General features: G+C 27.6%; 1 protein-coding gene across 4 annotated transcripts in view; it reads left to right on the forward strand.

Annotated features, from left to right (window-relative positions):
* Positions 1 to 2,890: 2,890 nt before the first annotated feature.
* The window catches only part of LOC124806626 (receptor-type tyrosine-protein phosphatase S), a 94,092-nt gene continuing 74,033 nt past the window's right edge, over positions 2,891 to 22,949 (forward strand). The window contains exons 1-3 of one of the 4 annotated variants that reach the window (XM_065801290.1): positions 2,923 to 3,066; positions 12,977 to 13,061; positions 19,948 to 20,018. In XM_065801290.1, coding sequence (XP_065657362.1) covers positions 19,973 to 20,018 — 46 coding nt within the window. In that variant the 5' untranslated portion in view covers positions 2,923 to 3,066; positions 12,977 to 13,061; positions 19,948 to 19,972. Of the gene's footprint in view, positions 3,067 to 12,976; positions 13,062 to 19,947; positions 20,019 to 22,949 lie in introns of all 4 variants that reach the window. The other 3 variants (XM_065801291.1, XM_065801289.1, XR_010639607.1) reach the window with 3 other exon arrangements.

Below are 22,949 nucleotides of genomic sequence, written 5' to 3' on the forward strand. Positions count from 1 at the left end.
TTATGAATGTCTAAGTTTAACAAAACCATATCTAAATAATTATTGTAACAAGTATTTTGTATTTAAAAGTAAAATGTTATAATATATATGCCGCCTGGACTACTAATACTTGTTAGTAATTAAGTTACTACAAGTGTTAGTAATTAAAATTAAAAGTAATTAAATTACTGTCAGTGTTAGTAATTAAATTACTAACAACTACCGAAAATATGTTGTTGCTATGTTATGCAAAGTAAGGTATCCATAGTAACCAAAAAAGTTAACCTCATAAGAATTCTGAATCTCATTTTAATACATACCCCCAATATTGTGTATTTAGCGCAAGTAAAATACTGTTAAAACAACGTTAATGTAAAAATGAGTTGTTGCTATGCAAAATTTAGTACCATAGCAACCAAGTTAAAACATACATAAAATCTGAACGGGGATTTAAGGGGACGAGCAATCAATTAAAACTCGATTGAAGCATCATATAGCTCAAATAAATATAAGACAACACATGGCAAATTGTGGTAATTATTAGTTATTGTGCGGCAAAAAATAAGTTTCTTAAGAAATTTTTTTTTTAATCTGTGATTTTCAAAGTATAACTGAGATAACATGCTATGACAAATTAATTTCACACATTGGTTTTTCTTATCTCTAAATACTCTAGAATAACATGTACTAATTTTTTGTTTCAAAAACGTAGATGTAATTGAAATATAACACAACGTTGATGTCACCGTTAATTACTTATTTATAATTTTTATTTTTTTTATTTTATCTCAATATTCAAATGCTTAGAGTCCTGGTAACTAAGGGATTTAATATAAATAAATTATCAATAGATTTCTCCTAATATATGTAGATACTAAAATTAAATGGGTTTTCAAGATTAGACAACTAAAATTTTTCCCATTTTGTCCACCTACTGGCCCACTTTGCAACGGCAGTGATCAGGATAGTTACCAGAAACATCAGAAATATTATTACTTTAAAATATAAATATCATGTCTGTAGAAATACCACGGACATTTTCTGTCAACTTTTTTGTATTAAAAACGTTTTTTGTCAAATAGAGAATGGGAACCTGAAACTAAACATATGAGCTAAACTAATACACCAGTGTATTAGTTTAGCTGATATGAAATAGTACTCATAGAAAGAATTAAATGTTTAGTTAAGTGTTCCTGTTTCCTGCAAATATATTTTTCTTTTTACAACAAAAATATTGTTAAATATGATTAGACAATCACTGCCAGCCCTTAATTTATGATATATGTTTTATTATTTGAATGTTTTCTGTAGATTTCGTATCGTGATGATTTGTGTAAAAGTCCTGTATTATTTTTTTAGTATTAATTAACAAAATCTTTCCTCACTAATATATATATATATATATTTATTTTAGCAAAATTAAACTTTTACTACTTGCCTGATGATTGTGATAACAAATGAAACTCAGAGTTGCAATATTAAATTATATTATAAACATTAGCATTTAGCTAATTCCTGGTACTGCGGGTAACAGTAACATATATATATATATATATATATATATATATATATATATATATATATATATATATATATATATATATATATATATATATATATATATATATATATATATATATATATTTGTATATATCAAGTCACGAAACTGTTATAAAAATTTTTGGCATACAGGGTCTAGAATTTTTTTGAAAAGTTCGGCTTTAAATTTATGTAAAAAAATTTATTTTTGTCATTATTAAACGCTTATAATAAAAATATTTAAAAGTTCGAAAATATATAAAAAGAGGAGCATATGTAAAACTTATTGTAATTAGTATATAAGTATTTTTTATGCAGAGTTGAAATATATGTAAATAATTATTATTTTGTAATAAAAAAAAAAAAGCCTTAATGATTAAGAGTTTAATGGTTTACTTTTTTTTGACAGTGCAACAACACTGTTTATAATATTTATTTTATTTAACAGTACCTTACTTGTATTATTTAAGTTATTTATTCACATTATATTTAAAAAGTAAAGAATTGTAAAACTAATGTATACTAATACAACAAAATAGTCAAAATGATAGTAGTAACTACAAAATTTTCACGTCACAAAGAGTTATTACTTTATGACAAAAATTAATTTGGTGTTCTGTAGACGGGTTTGGCACCTTTACAATGAATTATTGTAAAGGTGCCAAACCCGTCTACAGAACGTGGACGGTTAGACAGTTTTTGTGGAATAAATATTAACAATAAAATTTATTATTCAATAATAAATTGTATTGTTTTATTGTTGAATCAGTAAAACAATCCAATTTATTATTATTCAATAATAAATTGTATTGTTTTACTGAATTTTTATAAGATTAGTAAATTTTATTAGCAAAAAAATGCCACATTATTATTATTTATTATTTATATATTACTATTTATAATATTTATTCCACGGTCACATGTGTGGCAACAAAAACTGTCTAATCGTCCAGTCTTGTAGACTTAAAGCTAGTAACAGGATTATATTTAAAAACAAATGGCTATTTAAGTAACATAAAAGGTTAAATCGCATTAAAATGACCATGTCACAATTAAAGCTACAAGCCTATTTGTGTTGCTTTGGCGTCCCTAGCTGTTGCCTTAGAAGGTAACGCAAACCGCACTCTTTCTTAATCAAGTCTTGAATTCATGATAAAATCAGAGCGATTTTGAACGGCTAGCAATAATGCAAGTTTGAGCCAATAAAATTGGTAGTTAAACAACCATTATTTTCTAAACGAATATAAACGAGTGTTACATAACAATGACGAAAGTAACATTAAACGGTAGGCTTAGTAATTTATAAAAAAAGTCATTAATTACTGGTTATTATATTTTTTATAACCAATCGCAATTATTTTGTTTTATAAAGCGCAATTACCTACGTCACTCAAAAAGCAATACAGAAGTCAAATATAGCATGTTATATAAATCATATAAACGTACAATATAATATAGAAAGTATATTATTCAACAATATATACTAGAAATACTATATTAAAAATTGAAAACTTGAGGTTTTTGGAGTAACTGTTTTCTAAATTTAAGGTAACGCTCATTTTTCTTGCAGTTGTTTTATCTTGTATTTTAGTTATTCTAATTCTAATAATTCTAAAATAATATTGTAACAATAATATTATTTTATAAAACTATAATTTTAAATATTATTATAAATACTCATCAAATAAAAACATGGTAAAAACTTTTTTGATGCAAATGTTTAACAAATTTAATTTAAATTCTAATACATTAAAAAAACAACAACGTATAGTTGTCATATTTCTATGAAACCTTTTACACTAAAAGAACTTATTTACACTAAAAGAATCCTGGACCTAAACCTCATAAAATGAATGATTATTATTTGTTGTATCAAAAAATGCTTAATATCTTAGTAAATAAGCTGAAAGAATTCCATTAATGATACACAATAACCCCAAACATGCATTTGTAGTATGTACTTAATTCAAATATAAGCAGTGGTTAAAGTTTCTGACTCAGAATTATGAGATCTGTGGTTTGTTGCAGGCTCTGGCCAGATAAGCGACATTGGTAAAGAAGAAGGCGTGAACTTTCTAGTTAAATTCTTTTCCGCGGCGCTTTGAAATAAGACTGTAAGGAGCACAATAAATACCATATTAAAAAAAAAGTATAATTATAAAAAAATTATTTTACAAATGAAAAAGGGTTCTTTTTCATTGAAATGTATCATTGAAATTGAATAACAGCCGCATTATTGAAGAATGTTACAATAATATGATAATTAACAGTAAAAATAATTTAACAGTAAATTTGTGAACAAAATGTAATTAAAAAAAAAAGGATATCACAAATCTTTTAATTCAAAATATATATTTAAAAAAATGATTTTATTTTGAATTTGATAAAAAATTTATTAAATTTATATATATATAAAAAAAATGATTTTATTTTGAATTTGATAAAAAATTTATTAAATTTATATAATTTTACCAATTAATGATATCAAAGTGATCTTAAAGATTTAAATACCTTGAAAAAAAAATCTTTTATACAAAAAAACTAAAGTACTTTTTGAAACTTTATATTGATACGTTTAATAATCTAATTGAAAAAGTTATATAATATATATATATATACATATATATATATATATATATATATATATATATATATATATATATATATATATATATATATATATATATATATATATATATATATATATATATATATATATATAATATAAAACTTTTTCAATTAGATTATTAAACATATCAATGTAAAGTTTTAAAAAGTACTTTAGTTTTTTTGTATAAAAGATTTTTTTTTCAAGGTATTTAAATCTTTAAGATCACTTTGATATCATTAATTGGTAAAATTATATAAATTTAATAAATTTTTTATCAAATGTATATATATATTTTTATATATAAATTTAATATAATTTTTTTTTTAATAATTATATTATTTTTTATGTTTTCTATAGTCTATTAAAAGCGAGGACAATTGTTTTACTTCGCTAAACATTTGTTTAGGGCAAACGTTTTCTTTAGCCATGGAGATTCCATAATGTTTTTAATAATTTAATGAACATAGTTATATCATAGTCATAATGGCAGTTTACAGATTGACAACGTATTTTGTGACTATGACAACAACAAAAACAATTATAAAGAGAGCTAGAAGATTGGTTTTTTATTTTTTACGTTTTAATTTGTAATTTTTTTTTCTCTTAATATTTTTATTTAATTTGCTAATTATATTTTTCCTTTTTCAACATGATATTTTTAATTATTTATTTATTGTTAATTATATTCACTTTAGTTCTAGTTAGATAAGTAAGATTTATCCTATTTCAGTTGTATCTCTTATTATTAAAAATTTTTGATATATATTTGTTATTGATTATTATTATTATCTTTTTATCGTTATTACATATTTTTATGCATTAATTCATTGTAGATTGATACTATTTTAACTTGATCTATTGTTTATTATCGTTGTTATTAATTAAAAGTATAAATCTTTACTTTTTATAATAATATATATAATATATAATATAATCAACTAACTATTTTGTTTACTATTACTGATTACTGTTGCTATTTACTGTTGATTGTTTGATTGTTTAATCTTTTTTGATTATCTTTACTTGCTATTCTATAAACGGTTTTACATCTAAACCATGAAAAAAATTTTACTATTGGAAATTTTGCTACAAAAAATAAAAAATGATCATAAAGCCATCCAATGCAACTGTTGCTCCTTTTGGATTCATGCAAAATGTATTCCAACTGAAAAATATACTTACAATCTGCTATACAATAACACTTCTGAATGGTTTTGCGCTAACTGCTTATCAAACAATACGCGGATTCAGCAAACTCTCTGATCTGGAACCTAAATTAACTCTTTCCTGCAAGAATTCCAATTATAAAATAAAATCTCATGAACATGAATTACCTGATTACCTCAAAAACTTATTTAGAAATATGAACAATCTGTTTAATCCTACAACCAAATGCAAATATCTTAACATTAATAAACTAAATGAATCTATTAGTTTTTGTACAGAGATCTCCATCTTAATCTTCTTTCCCATTTCACATCAATGATCTCTTCAGTCTTTAAGCACCATTAATACTCCTCCCATGGTGATAGAAACTACTGAGTCTAACTTATACGCAGAAGATTCTAATATAACTGACATTACCATAAAAGGATAAAACGAAATCATTTAGCGATAACATTTTCATGAATTCGTTTTCTTCTGACATATTCTCTGGTAATCTTACAATTTCAATCTCTGATCACATAGCACAATTTGTTTGTATTCCTTATCATCTAACCATTGAAAAAAAGGTAAGTTAAAACATTTAAAAGAAGCTTTAAAAAGTTTGATTCCGATTCTTTTATCCAAGAAATTTCTAATACTAACTGGGAACTTCTTATAAAAAAAAGATAATAACATAAATGAATCTATAATTTTTTTCCTTAAAACATTTGAAAAAGTATTAGATTGGTACGCTCCCTACAAAGAATCCCTACAAAAAAAAAAACTAAACTTCAATCTAAACCCAAAATCTAAATACCAAACATCTATTATTTACTAAGTTTAGGTTATACAGAAATAAAGTTAGAGATTTGTTAAGTTATTCTAAAATGTTATACTATGCATCTTATTTTAATAACAACATCAATAATGTAAAGAAAGGATAGGAATTAAGGAAATCATTAACATCAAACCTTCTACTAATACCAAGTCTTTTAGTCTTAAAATCAATGTTATCTCAGATCATACCAGTGTTGCTAATATATTTAATAACTATTTTGCTACTATTCAAGGCAAAATTTTTCATAAAAAATACCTAGAATTAATACTTTTTTCGTTGATACCGTGACTGAAGATGAGGTGTCGAACCTCATACAAAGTACTCTTAAAAATGATAAAACCCTTGGTCCCAATAGTCTTCCGTTATTTCTTCTAAAACTAGTATCTCACATTATGTCCGAACCTTAATGTGCGATGATAAATAATTCTTTCAAAAAAGGAATTTTTCCAGAAGCTTTTAAGGTAGTCAAATTAATTTCTATACACAAAATAGGTTCTCTTATGGACTGCTCCAATTATTCACCTATCTCTCTTTTTTCCAACCTAAGTAAACTGTTTGATGAAGTAATGTTCAAAAGACTCGATCAATTTTTGGAGAAACATAAATTTCTATACAAACATCAATATAGTTTTGGCAAATTAACTCAACAACTCATTCATTAATAGAAATAACAGAGAAATTTATACAAGCGATTGGTAATAAGCACTTTGCGTGTGGAGTGTTTATTGACATAAAAAAAACATTTGATACAGTTGAACACACAATCCTCCGAGAAAAAATACAACACTACGGTATAAGAGGTATTCCATTTCTCTGGCTTTCCTTTTATCTTTGTTATAGAACACAATTTTTTTTCAGCAAATGGTATTAACTCAGAACTAGCTAAACCTTTTAAAAGTGTTCTACAAGGCTCGGTTTTTTTTTACTTTTTTTATTTTTATCAATGATTTAAATGTTTCACTTAAATTTTCTACTGCGTATCACTTTGCGGATGACGCTAACTTGATCCTAATTAACAAGTCACTTAAATAACTTAACGCAAATATAAATCATGATCCAGTTAATAGTGTTCAATGGCTCCGTTCCAATAAATTATCCCTTAACTCCAAAAAAACAGAAATTATTATATTTAAATCTGTTCATACAAAAATAAGCTATTAAATTTAAGATTAAGAGGGCAGAAAATAAATCTAGTTAACTTTATTAAATATCTTGGAATCAAATAGACTCTAATTTATCTTTTGCATTGCATCTTCAAGACATAGCATTGAAATTAGGCAGATCGAACGGCACATTTAGCTAAAATCCGTCATTATGTTTATCATGAAAATTTGCTTAATATATACCATGCAATTTTTTACTCTCATCTCGGATATGCTTGTCAAGTTTGGGGACAATCTAAGTAGCTTGCAAGACTAACTCATATCCAAAATTAAGCTCTAAAGTTAATTTATTTCTAATATACTACTTTAAACTGTAGCAAACTCTATTTTTTATCTAAAATCCTTAAGTTGTGTGACCTTATTCAGCTACCGAATTGCCTACTTGTTTGGAACCAAAATCACAATAACCTACCTCTTACATTTATCAACTTTTTTAATTATAAGAAAAATTGTAACTATATTCTACGATCTGCTTGGCCTTTAAGTTATCTGTACCAAAATATTGAACTTATCATTACGGCTATGAATACATGCAACATACAAGCATACAAACATAAACAATCTCCCTTCCCAACTAAAATCTCTCAAATCGTTCTAAAAATCTAAAACTGCTTTCTTTAACTATTTTTTAGTAAAATATTGTTTATAAATCTTATACTTTTATAAATCTTATACTTTTATAAATCTTATACTTTTATAAATCTTATACTTTTATAAATCTTATACTTTTATAAATCTTATACTTTTATAAATCTTATACTTTTATAAATCTTATACCTTTCTTTAACTTATTATTTATAACCTTAACTCTGAGCAGCTATTTATCTACAGCAGTTTTCATAAATTTAGACGCACTCACATTTGAGAATAGAAATTTTTAGTTTTTTAACGATAAAACAATAATGAAAAAAGATTTCGGTTTAGTTTTTTTTCTATTTATTAGATAAATACATACAGAATACAAAATTTAAAAAAAATTTACAAAAAAAATACAAATACTGAGTAATAATTAGGTACAACTACATGGTATTAAAAAAATAGGACGAAAAAAAAATTATTCATAAATTTCGACGCACGATACATTAGGAGGCGTAATTTATGAACCAATCAATATTTTGTGTATCAGCCTTTTGCTTTAATACAACTAAGAACTCTTCTAGACATAGACTCAGCAAGATTTTTACACATCGCTTCTGGGACCCTATACCAGATCTCCTTAAGGACGTCCTTCAGCTGGCCAAGTGTGTAAATTTAAACCTTTACCAATTCGCGCTCAAATTCAAATTCAAATTCAAGCCCAAATGTTTTCAATCGAGTTCAAATCAGGTGAGTATGGATGCCACGGTATTGTCTTGATATTATTATCGTTGAACCACTCCTTTGTGGTTCAAACATTCACCGGAAGAATCAACTCCAGAATATACGTAGAAGTACTTGAAAACAACCTAATTCCATCAATTGACCTGCTTATGCTCAATGATAAACCATGGAAACAAGTTTCCATGGTTTATCATTGAGCATAAGCAGGTCAATTGTCCAACACATACCAACACTTTTGTATTTGAAGCATGACCAGATTCCTATTGAGCCTCCTCCACTTTGTACAGTCGGTCTAATGTACCTGGCGTAATACTTTTCGTGAGCCATTCTTTTGACTGTTATGTTAGATTTGCGATTGATAAGCTCAAAGTTACTCTCATCACTCCACATAATGTTTTTCCATTTTTCTATTGTCCAATACCTTCTTTCACGTCACCATTTTTGACTCCTTTGTTTATCATATGGACGCATGAGCGGTTTCTTTAAAGCAGAGTAGACTCCAATCTCGTATTTGATAAGTACTTGGCGTACCGTGCTTTGAGAAATAGATGTATTTCGCGTTGTATTGAATTCTATGTTTAATTCTTTGTAACTAATTCTTGGATTAGCTCTGGCAGCTTTAAAAAGGGCACTATCGTCCTTTCTGGTGGTTGACAAGGGTCTACCTGACCTCGTTTTCTCGCTGGCACCACTAGTGTGAAGAAAGTTTTGCTTCGTTGTCCGAACGCATTTCTCAGAAACTCCAAATAACCTGGCGATTTCTTTATTACTTTTAGTTCCTTCTTTGATGTGAGCAATAATTTGTCATCTTTCACCTTGAGTGATACGTCTTTTGCCCATTTTTCGCGTCTTTTTAGTGCAAAACTAACTTAACTTTTGTTTATTTATTAAATAATGATTAACTAATTCCAGGTAAGTCATATTTATATAAGGTTTTTTGACAAAATCAATTAATTTAAGCCTATTAATGAGAAATATGGGAAAAAAACTATCAAAACTATCAAAAACTATACTAATTAACTATCAATTAACAAGATATAAGACTTTTTTGATTGTGCGTCTAAATTTATGAATAAAATAAAATCAAGCTTATCAATTAACTTTTTTATGTTAATTGGTATAGAATGAGTAATAAACATCCTGTAAATAAAAATTAAGGTACTCTATAATAGAGTTCCACTTCCTCTATTAAATTATATATCAAACATAGCGGTAGCACTTTTATTTTATTTTTATTATAAGTATTTTCTTACATAAATGTTAAAAAAAATGAGTGCGTCTAAATTAATGAAAAACACTGTAATATTTTTTTTCTTTCCTATTGTGTTGTAAAACTGATTATAATACCTTTTGTTAAATTTATTATTTTAATCTTTCTTAAACTAAAATATTTTTATTAGTATTCTTTTTATCACTATTATTGTTATTGTTATTATTTAAAAACTATTATTTTTATTATTATTATTATTGTTATTATTACTATATTTTTATCATTATAAATATTATTATTCTTACTGTTGTTAATATTGTTATAATTTTTTTCTAAATTAATGTTTTTTTGAACACTCCCCATCAAGATGGTTTTTTTTAAGCTACATATACATATAATAATATATAACTACATACTGCAAAACTTAGTTTAACAGGAGTGCTTTTTGACTGATATTAGTCTCTTATGTGGAAGCTTTTTCCTTATTTTGTATTAAGTTATATTAAAATTGATTTTAATTTAGTTGAAATAAAATTTTTTTCAATGAATAAACAAGGAAATTAATAACAAGTAAAAGAAATTTATCAAGAAGAAATTTAGAAGTAATAACAAGTAAAAGAAATTTATCAAGAAGAGTAAAACGAAAATGGAATGGTGTTGTTGCAAATAAAAAATCTAGCATTTCATCATCTTGTGCAAATCAAACAGATAGTAGCTGTTCTAGCGAAAGAAAAATCAAATTAAATTGTTCGAATACATTTGACTCTGAAAAAGATAATCATTTTGTTTTTATTAACTTTTCATTTCTCAAAGAATTAACTTTCAGCCATTAACTTTATCAGATGTTGATTCCAGTAGAAAAGGATTTCACATTTGTTGCAGTTAAAATGTGAACAATGTGGTTATATCAAAAGATTTAATTCATTAACCTAATCAGTAAATGCTAAACTGGATAAAATAAATATTGTCACACCATGTGATGCTAATGTTTGTGCAATAATAGCCTTTCAAAAAATAGGCTGTGTTTACGGAGCTATAAAAACATTTTCATCTTGCATGCACTTAAAGACCATTTCTGAAAATGGTTCTCAAAAGTTAAACAACTGTTGTGGTAGCTTATAAAGATGCTGCAGAGAAAAATAAGTTATTGGCAACTAAAGACTCTAAAAAGATTGACATTGCTCAGGATATACCATGTCTAAGAGTTTCAATTGATGGTACATGGTAGAAACGTGGTCACAATTCATTGCTTGGTGAAGTTACAGCAATTTCTGGAGATAAATGCATAGATATTGAAGTTTTGTCTAAATACTGCATGGGTTGTAAAATATGGAACACTAAAAAGAAAACTCCAGAATATCAGTGCTGGAAATTTGATCATCAATGTGAAATAAATCACAAATTTTCATCGGAAAGTATGGAGTCTGCATGAGCGGTAACAATTTTTAATTGCTCAGTTAAAAAAAATAATCTAATTTATAAAGAGTTTCTTGGTGATGATGACACTTCTTCCTTCTATGGTGTAAACTCAAATCCGTACAATGATTTTGATATCGCTCCAATTAAAGTGTTGAATGTGTTGCTCATGTGCAAAAACGATTGGGCACATGACTTAGAAATTTAGTCAAAGCACACAAAGGCACTAAAACTCCCTTATCAGGCAGAGGTAACCTAACAGAAAAATGTATAAATTCTATGCAAAACTATTATAGCATGGCCATTCGTCAAAATGTCAACAACTTGTATGCTATGAAAAAAGTAGTTTATGCAATTTTATTTCATTTCACCAATTTTGAAAACCTGCAAATGCAACATCAGTTTTGTCCAAGAGGATTGAAAAGTTGGTGCAAATATTAAGCTCTCAATCATAAAAATTACAAACCAAAATCGTGTATACCTATCTGGTTTAAGAATCTTCTTTTACCAATCGTCAAAGATCTTCAAGCTGATGATCTTTTAATTAAATGTTTTCATGAAACAACACAAAATGCCAATGAAGCTTTGAATTCAATTATATGGTCTCACATACCAAAGCACACATTTGTTAGTAAGTCTACAATTGAAATGGGAATATACTCAGCAGTGCTACATTATAATGATGGTGCTAATGGTGTACTAGAAGTTTTCAAGTACTTTGGCCTGAATGGAATTGTCACATTAGCTTCATCATGTAAAATTGAGAAAACTAGAATTCGACAAATGAAGTCAAAGTTTTTTAAGTTTTTTTCTTATTTTTGCTTTTTTAGCAATAAGTCTTTTTTGAAACTTTGAAACACACATTTTCTCATTAACCAAATTCTGCCTAATTATAAAATTTTCAGGACTTGTTTATTACAATAGAATAATTATTTTGACCCTCAGATTTTTAATGCAGAGCTATAAAAGATGAAATGTTGTAGTTTAAAGTGGTAAAATTATTGATATTTTCTATAAATGTAAAGTGATTTTGTTAAAAATGCAATATTTTTTGAAATAATTTGAATAACAAAAATTCCCACAGTCAAGCAGGATAAAAAATGCTTAGGAAACTATGTACAAAATTTTAGTTTGAGTTATGAAGGCAAAATTAAGTTATCAGGTTTTGAAGTTTTGCTTACAACACAGCTTTTACAATGTATTTTCAGCCATTATTAATTTTTTTTTCAAAAAAAAAAGTTTTATATTCTTTTTTTTATTTAATTTTTTTAAGTTTTTTTTCCTCAAAAAAAATTTTAATTAAAAAAAACCCTGCTTTCAGTTGTGTGCCATCTAAATTTAAAGGAAAGCTTAAAATCTAGCATGATGTAATCTATAAATAAAAAGAACCGTTTAGATTCATTTAGTTATCTAGACTTATCTTTTTATTAGCAATCTGAAAATAATTTTCATAAATACTGCCTCCGATACTTAATCGAATATATAATTTTTAGTGAAAAGAAAAAAAAATTGTATAGGACAGAATCGCAAAAGAAATTGCGATAAAAATGAACTAGTTTTTTTTTTCAAGAAAAGAAAAAATTTAAATATTGAACAATCTTTATTAAAATTTTTAAATAAAATTGGCAGTTGAGTTCAACTCAAGCATACACTTTATTATCTATATAAATATAAATAATAAAGTGTATGCATATACATTGTATTATCTATATAAACATTTATTTATATTTGCATTCTAAAACTATTTTATTTAGGACGCTTTCAGTATAAATCTTATATAGGTGAGGCGATAGAATAGAACCTTGCCGCACTTCTTGTGAGAGACTAAATTGATTTATGGTAAGTCCTTAATATGTTTGCAGTACCGGGTAGATAAAGCGATGAAACCGTGTGTACTACGAGCATTAGAATTTTCTTTGGAATAAAGCTTCTCAAATAGCAGATTCTAATTGCAAGTATCGAAAGCTTTATTGGTATCTAAACTGCACTTATATAGAGGCGTATTATTATCTTAATAGTGCTGTGTAGTTTCACTCATTAGAAACTCTGCGAGAAGAGTAGAGCTTTTTTTTAAACCCAAACTGGTGGGAATGGCTATTTGTTATACTAGAACATATAAGTAAGATTAGATATTCTAGAAGTTTAGTAAAGGTAGGTAAAATACTTATTCCACTGTAATTATTTGGATCATTAAGAGATTTTTTATTTAGCTTTAGAAGTGGAATAATTGTTGAAGTTGATAAATCCTTTTGGACCTTCCCATTTGTTAGAATACTGTTATAAAATTCAAAGAGTCACAAAAGGAGACGGTTGTTATGAAATTTTTTATGGTGTTCAACACTTATCACAAAAGCTATCTGGTGACTTGTTATTATTTAGTAGTGAGATGCTATTTATAATATCAGCTGTCGTGATATTTTGTCCACCATGGTTTGGAAGATTACGTGTTGTTCTAAGCACTGTTTAAAAGCTATTTGAGCAGCATTTTTAATTTGTTTGCATGTTTGCATTCATTCTTTTTTTGAAGATGTAGTTATTGAAAGCTAAGAACAAATTTTGATTATACATTTTAATAAAATCTTTGTTATTCGATGCATATTTTTGGAGCATAACTGTATTTTTGTGTTATGTTATTTAACACGTTTGATAATTTAGTATGTTCATTGGTGATTCTCGCAGCCATTGGTAAGTGATCGCTTAAGTTAAATGGCAAGGAAAGAATAACTTTGTATTTATAAAGAATAGCGGTGGCTCTTTTTGGTGCTGCGATGTAATCAATATAAGATGAGTTAGAGAGAGTTTTATGCTGAAAGGTGTATGTTGGACCAGCGCTACTGATTATATCCATACGCGAAAGTTTCGTTGATTTAATGAAGTAGAGAGAGAGGCTTATTTTTGATTATTAAATGCTATAAAACATAATTAAATTTAATAATCAAAAATAAAGCTAATAACAATTATATCAGAAGGACGCAAATAAAAAATACCTTTTTTTATGAATTCATATACACAAAGTCACAAAAAATATTAATTAAAAAAAAAACTGTAAAAACTACATTGTGCATACTTTTTTGTTTTTAATTCTTCAATGACCATAGTTACATAGCGATCATACTTAGGCAACTTTTTGGTAATTCATTTAAACCTTTGATTTACTTTACCACATTATAAGTCTATTAACTTCCCTTATTTACTTTTAGATTTAAATGGATTGAAAATAGAACAAGATATTTAAATATAACATAATTTTAAAACCTTAAAATTTTTGCTCCTTCTTTATTCTTGTTGAAATCTTCATTTTCCAATTACATAACATATTGGTGAGTCCCACTTAATATATCTATTAGCGATATCTTTTAAATATTACTCGTACCATTTATATATTCTAAGGCAGCTGCTCTATTAGTTCTTAAAAAAATAGTATTTCTATAAAAGAGTGCACAATTTACATATGATTTTAACTACATAAGTATTTTCTTTTTCTGTAATGGTTTCAATTTGAAAATCCTTGATAAACTCCCAGCCTTTAAAAGTCTTCAAAGTTGCCTTTTGAAGTACTATCCATACTTTAACTTTAAAAAATTTGTAAAGAATAGGAATTGTAAACTTTTTTATACCCTAGTATGTCTTCATTTATATAGAAATATAAATAGTCATTAGTGAAGTATAACAATTAAAATGTGCCTTGTTATTAATTTCATGGAGTCTGCAAGGTGCACCTTCATAAGGAAATCTCCTTTTTGATGTATTAGAAGTGTTAAGTGGAAATTATACCTTACTCTTGATTTTTATAAATTTAATAAAAGGTAAGTTTTCTTAACTATTTTATTGTTTCGCTCGTTGAAGAAGAACATCAACAGAACGTCAATTAAATGTTGCGAATAACAGTTAGTTGTCAGCATCCTTTTTATTACTTCTTAAGCATTTGCAATTAAAAATTTGTAATATTTGAGGTAATACAAAACTTAAGGAAATAAACATATATTTTATTAAAAAAAAAATACTTATTTAAATATAAAATATAAACAACAGATAAAAATCACCTAGTTTGAGAGCTAACTTTATTGGAAAGTCTAATTTTTACGCATACCTTAAACATATTAAAAATGAACAGATTAATTTAAACAATTTTTTAATCAAATTTTTTTTAATTTTAAGGACACTTTAATAGAATACTATAATGAATAGCGCACAATCCGCTATTAATATAATGGTGCTGTTAAAAATAAATAAACCTCGAATAAATAAATGTTGAATATAAAGTATGAAATTGCAAGACCTTATGAGTTTGCGTTTGAGTTTATGTATTTCAGAAATCAATTATATTTGCATATATTACATTTATATATTTTGATGAGAATGTGCTACACCAGGCACTTCCATGCTGAATAAAAGTCGTGTGTCCGATCATTCATCTATATTGAATTTCAATTTGTAAACACTATCTATGAACGAGTTGACTGATTTAGCACTTACGGTGTCTAAAAGTAGCGTATTCCATACATTGACGATGCAATTAGTGAAGAAATTGAATCTTTCTTTGCAGTCAAAGATAATGTCCACGCAAATTATCTTGGAAATCGATGGTGCATAGACTTAAGAGTTTTTAAAAATGATTTGATCAATATATTTTGAAAGTTTAAACTGTTGAATCAGATCACCTCGAACTCTACTTTCCTTAAGTGCAGTTAAGCCAAAGTCTTTCTTCATATGTCAAGCGCTTTATTTCCGTGATTGTTTTAGTGGCTTTATGCTGTACTTGCTCCTGAATAGCAATATCTTTTTCCTTGTGCGGTGACCTAGCCTAGATAGCAAGTTTTAACTGGGGTCTTATATAGGTTTTGTGGAGTACTTTCCACAAAAAGAGTCCACGACTTCTAAATAATTTTTTTAGTCTACCAAGTTTACTGTTGGCTCTTGGTGCTGCTCGTTCGACTTGATAGCTTACTTTAAGATTGTCTGATAGAAGTACTCCTAGATCATGTTTGTGTTTAGTGACGTCTAGTTGAATTCTGTTTTCCCCCAAATCAAGCATCGAATAATTTTGAATAGATTTGGAATTATTACGCCTGACGAGCATAACTTTACACTTATCGAAATTGAGAAGCACATTCCATTTATGCGACCAATCTACTAGGTTATATAAGTCAATTTGCAAGATACTTTGGTCCTCCTTAAATTTTATAACGACAAGTGTTTTGGAATCGTAGGCTTGAATCTTTATGTGATAAGTAATATAGTCCGGCAGATTGTTTATATATAAGATAAAAAGAAGAGAACCAAGCACTGACCTCTGGGGTATTATATTTATGAAATTTTTTGTATTGGTTTGCTTCAAGCTTGTTTGCGTTCAATATTTACTTTTTTCAAGCCAAAAACAAATCATTACCTTAAAACAAAATAAAAAATAAAATAACATAAACAGTGATAAAATAAATTTTTTTTTATTATAATAACTTATATTATTATATTAAACTATAAAAACTTGTTTAAATAATTATACTTGTGCTTTTATCTGAATTTTTTTTATTTGTAAAAAGCACTTAATAGGAGGCCACTTAATAGTGGTTTATAACCCTCTCTCAACTCTATGACTCCGAAACACGAACCTTGACGAACAAGGCCGCTGCGCGGAGAAACTGCGGTACTACCAGGGATGTGGTGGGGATCGAACTCGGAACCTCTCTGAAGCGAGCGCTCTACCACTACACCACTACCGCATTTATACCACATACCACAAACTTATATCTAACATAATTGTTATTCAAACTTTGTAACTAACTTTTTTACATAATCAGTGTGTTTTTTTTTTTTTTTTTTTTGTAAAATTGATTATTTCTATTATCTTGCTGCTTATAGAATAATTGAAAAAGTTAAAAAATGATAAAAAGTTGTTTAAACAAAAATAGCTTAAAGTGTACGCAAAAAAAGCGTAAGTAAATTGCCGCCAGCATAACGCTTTAAAACAATGTGCGTTAAAAAATATATATTTTTAAAATTTTAATATATAATATGTAATATATGTTACATATTTTATAGATAAAAAGGGTGAAAGAGCATAACTTATATTATGAGCATAATATAAGTTAAGTTATGAGCTTGAATTCAAAAACTTTTGTTAATCTGATACAGGATTATGAAGAAATTTCAAAGAAGCACAAGCTACTGGATTTCTTTAAATAAAATTCCGGATCAAAATATTGCAGACAAAGATTTTAAAAAATAGAAAAAAATGATAAAAACATATTTAAGGTACTGCTCTCTGAACTATGTTTCTTTCAAGTTGAAAAATGGTGAAATTGAAAAATATTTATTTATTCACCATCCACTAGAAAAATGTTTTGTTTCTTCTGCTGCTGTTTCAAGATTCAGATGAAAACTTCAGAACTGGATTCAATGACTGGTAACATTGCGAACAGTCTATACAGAGGCATGAACAAAACAAACAGCTTACTGATGCAGTCCAGTGCTACTTCGGAAAAATCACAATAAAAGGAAATATTAACGCTTATTAGAAACAGCAGTTAAACGATGAGTTTAACCATTGCAACCGAGGTAATGGCAAAAAAGAGTCGCTGCACTTAATGTTATTCCTTGCGTTCCGAAGTACATTTGACGAAGTAATTCCAAAGAAATTTGGCGTTCTTGCTAGTCTTATATATTATTGTTGAACTTAGTAGTAGTAATGCCCACTCATGCGGGTTTGACACGAAGCTTATGGCAGCCATTAAAGCCGAGATAATGGCGAGAAAACATCTCTTAGCACTTTTTATCAAGAAGTATAAGAAATTTATATACAGATATGTAAATACACAAATATAAAAATTCTATTAAAACTACACAAATGTAAAAATTCCATTTGTATAGCGTTGCATAAAAACTTCTGTAAGCGTAAACGATTTTAGCATAAGTTAAGTTTGTGAATGGTATATGGAACGATCGGGTATAACATACGTATAGAAAATAAAATAAAAAAAGTTAACAATCTTTTTTGCTATACATTTTTTTGTTTACCATAAATATTTTATTTTTACGCTTATTTAATATTTACTAATGCTTTCTAAATTTTTAATGACTTCAAATATGCAACTTGACATACTAGTCACAAGGTTTTGATTAGCTTCTCTAGATATTTCATTCCAAGCCTCTTATTCGAGTTCTCAGCTCCAATGTGGATTCAAATTGTTTACCATTTTCATAAACCTTTCTAGAAAGTATTTTCCTATAGATTTTCAATTGGGTTTAGATCTGGACTGCATGCAGATCATTCCATTACGTAAATATTTTTTTCTCTAAACCAAGCTTTTGTAAAATTTGAATTATGGATAGCAGCGTTGTCTTGTTGAAAAGTGAAGTTTTCACCCATCAGTTCTTCACCAATGTTACGACTCATGAGTTTCTTCCTCTTTTTAAAGATCGTGCTAGTTATATTGATAGCCATCAGGACCCAGGGCAGTCCTATTGAGGTCCTCCATGGGGGAGGGGGTGTTGTATGTATTTTTTGCCAACTAGTGACACCAAACAAAGAAAAAAAAAAAGGTGCTCAATATTTGCAATTTGCCAACTATAGTTCAAAACTTGCACAAATGATATATGACATCTTTGGGGGAGGGGGGGGTGGAACACCGCCTACGACCCCCGTTCGGGATGGCCCTGTCAGGACCATCTAGATTGAACTTTTTTTCATCACTAAGGAAAACTTAACGCCACTCTTCCTGCCATGAAATGTGTTCTTTTACAAATTGTAACCTAGCTTCTTTATGACGAACAGTAAGTTTTAGTTTTGGTTTACGCTTTTTCCAAACTGTATTTAGATCTTCATGTAAGATTTGTCTCACACGTTGAACAGTTACAGGTAATTGTAAATCGGCAGGAATTTGAGATGCAGTCATGTGCTGAGCAGCAGTAGGATGTACAATAGCTTGTTTAGCTCAATTATCAATTTTACGTTTTCTATCACTTCCCTTATAAGCTCCATAAATAAAGCCCATCTTAAAGTAGTTATTAACCACTTCTGGAGATCTTTAATTTTCTTTGCAATTTCTAGATTAAATAAGCCTCTATCTTTGTATCCATTAATTACAGCTTATTCTTCATTGGTTAAACACTTACCACGTCCCATTTCAAATTCATGTATCAAAAACCAAATGTTTAAAACTTTATGAGCACTGATTTCACAGACTTTGTTTAACTTAAAAATAATAATAAAAGAATAAATCACAAATGTGTATCACCAGATCAAAATATACAAGTAAACTGAAAATAGTTATTGATGAGGCTAATTCTATTTGTTACCGAAAATATCAAGTATTATACATTTTATGGTTTTTTGAAATGAACCACAATTTAATTATGCTATATTATAATCTTAAAAGTTGTTGCTTGTAACAATAATTATATGTGTGTGGATACAAAAGATGCATCGCGCAAATTTGCTAACAGATTTACAAAGTATTGGGTTAAAACATGGTGGAGGCTAATTCTATTTTTCTTCTGTATACGGAAAGATTGGAAAAATTTTAAAATATTGAAGTAAAAATGACAGCTAGTATATAATAATAATTATAATGATGATATACTAATATATATATATATATATATATATATATATATATATATATATATATATATATATATATATATATATATATATATATATATATATATATATATATATATATATATATATATATATATATAATGCATAGATAATTTTTTTTTAAAGAGTAGAAGTTGGACAAGAGTATAAAATGTCTAAAAGATACACAGTTTATTTGGTTATATTAATCGGTATCGGTATGTACATTATATTTATTATTCACATATGTTATTAATTACATAAGTCTCAATGAAAACTGCATTATAAGTTATCAGCTGTATTTTCCGTTTATTTGAAATGAAAACCTGATGATTTTTTTTATAAAAACATTAAAAAAAGAATAACTACAGTTGAAAATGGTCTCTAATAATTTCAAAGGTTGTCTCTATTATTTTTAAGTGAGTTATTAAGACTAACTAGTATTAAAAGTTATTTAATTTGACGAGAGGTGAAATTGTAGAGTTAAACCAATCAAGATTACTGAAAAACAACATTTTTTTTTAGATATTAGAAAGCAAATTTGATCACAATTATAAACTATAAAAATATTTTTTTTTAAATCTCCGGCGTTCAGCATTGTGTAATTTTGTAAGTTTCTAAAGTGTCAGATAACTTAATGAAATCTTTGTAATATGCGACCATGTATTGATGTTTTTCCATAATATGATGGCACCATGTAAAATACACACATGATGGCACCATGTAAAATATTTTTAGCGTGTTTACTACTGCCTTTTATTTAAATTTTAGTTTTTTGTTTTCACGTAAAAGACTTAAAAGGGTTACACGCTAAAGAGTTAAAAAAAAGTTAAAAAAAAAAGTAAATGGGCTGAAGCACCCTACCATCCCTGTTGAATATAAGTAAACCATATTTTGAATTGTGATTAATTTGTTCGTTTTTACTCTTTATGCAACCGTGTTAACAAGGTTGGCGCAAGTAGGTGTTAAGTGGGGTGGTGTCTTACGACAAAAAGACTTGCTTGAAATTTTTCAATTTTCGGACTATTTTTAAAGGATTATTTATAAAAAGGGTTCCAATTGGCCGACTGAGGCTACAAAAAGGTCCAAATTTGCCGACTAATAGTGCAAACATTTATTGAATGGGAGTGGGTCACATATATCATACACCCTTCACGCCAGCCTTACGTGTCAATTATTTTTAAAGTTTTTAAATCAAAAGAATATTGTTTTTTTTTTATTTATCGAAAATCAATTTTATTAGAAATATTACGTAATTAATGTTTTATACCTAAATAAAAATAAATAAAACAAAAATAAGCAAAAAAAAAAGGACATTACATACTACTTGTTAAGAACAGTTTAATATTTGTTTAAGATTTTCCGTTTTAAATTACGTCTCTATTTCTCCGTGTCACTTATTCGATCTACAAAAACTTCAACCTACTAAATTGATCTACAAAATTAAGCATCTACTAAAAAGTGAAAGTTATTCTCCGATATCCTACTGAGGCTTAATTTATTTTCAACCGATTAATATTTTTTTAAATTTCGACCAATTTATGACATTCTCGTTTTTGACCGATTTATTTTTCAACCGATTTTAGAGATTTTTATGTTCAGCTATTTGAAATAATTTAATTTTCAATCGATTATAGGCAATATTCATTTTAACATACTAGTTTGTGTTTTTTAGCCTTTTTTCTTTTCGCTTTTAAGGTTTTTTTATATAAAAAAGCAGGACTGGAAATGAAGGGGGAGGGATGCGTGGGGGTGACACCCTCAAACACTAAACCCTAGTCGGCAAAGAATCCGAGTTCGTTTCTCTTTTTGAAGATCGTGCCAGTAATATTGATAGCCATTAGGACCATCAGGATTGAACTTTTTTTCATCACTATGGTGAACTTGATGCCACTCTTCCTGCAAAGACGTGTTCTTTTGCAAATTGTAATTTAACTTCTTTATGACGCGCAGTAAGTTTTGGTTTTGGTTTACGTTTTTTTCAAACTGTGTTTGGATCTTCATATAAGATTTGTCTCACACGTTGAACAGATACAGATAATTGTAAACCAGCACGAAATTGAGATGCAGTCATGTGCTGAGCAGAAGCACGACGTACAATAACTCGTTTAGTACGATTATCAATTTTACGTTTGCCACCACATTCCTTATAAGCTCCATAACTAATGCCAATCTTGAAGTAATTATTAACCATTTTTGGAGATCTTTAAATTTTCTTTGCAATTTTCCGATTAGATGAGCCTGTATCTTTATATGCTTTGATTACTGCTAATTCTTCATTCGTTAAACGCTTACCACATCCCATTTCAAATTAAGGTATCAAAAACCAAATGTTAAAAACTATTTGAGCACTGATTTCACAGTCTTTGTTTAACTTACAGATATTAATAATAAAGTCGCAAATGCGTTTCACCGAATAAAAATATGTAAGTAAACTGAAAATAATCATTGATTAGGCTAATATGCGGTAGTGGTGTAGTGGTAGAGCGCTCGCTTCATAAGCGAGAGGTTCCGAGTTCGATCCTCACTACGTCCCTGGTAGTACCGCGCTCAACTTGTTTCTCCGCGCAGCGGCCTTGTTCGTCAAGGTTCGTGTTTCGGAGTTAAAGAGTTGAGAGAGGGTTATAACCACAATTAAGTAGCCTCCTTATCTGTAGTGGCCTTCTGGGCCTTGGGGAGGTGAAGTAACAAAAAAAAAAAAATTATATTTGCTACCGCAAATATCAAGTATTATACATTTTATGGTTTTATCAAATGTACCTCAATTTAGTTATGCTATATTATGATCTAAAAAGTTGTTGTTTGTAACAATACTTATGTGTGCGTGGATACAAAAGATGCACCGCACAAACTTGCTTACAGATTTACAAAATATTGGATCAGTACATGGTGAGGCTAATTCTATTTTCTCCACTGTAAATAAAAATTATAACTTTAATCTAACAAAAAAAACTATTTCTACTAATCAACGCAAATGAAAACCAAGAAATCATGAAAAATTACTTTATACTTCCTTATGTTAGTAATATATCTGATCAAACGAAAGTGAGTTTAAACTCTATCATTAAAAAACATTGTAAACCTATAAACTTTAATTTAATTTTTACCTCCTCTAAAATTTCTAATATGATTTAACCAAAGGATCCTCT

Source organism: Hydra vulgaris, chromosome 07 (genome assembly GCF_038396675.1).
Source record: "Hydra vulgaris chromosome 07, alternate assembly HydraT2T_AEP".
Lineage (NCBI taxonomy): Eukaryota > Metazoa > Cnidaria > Hydrozoa > Anthoathecata > Hydridae > Hydra > Hydra vulgaris.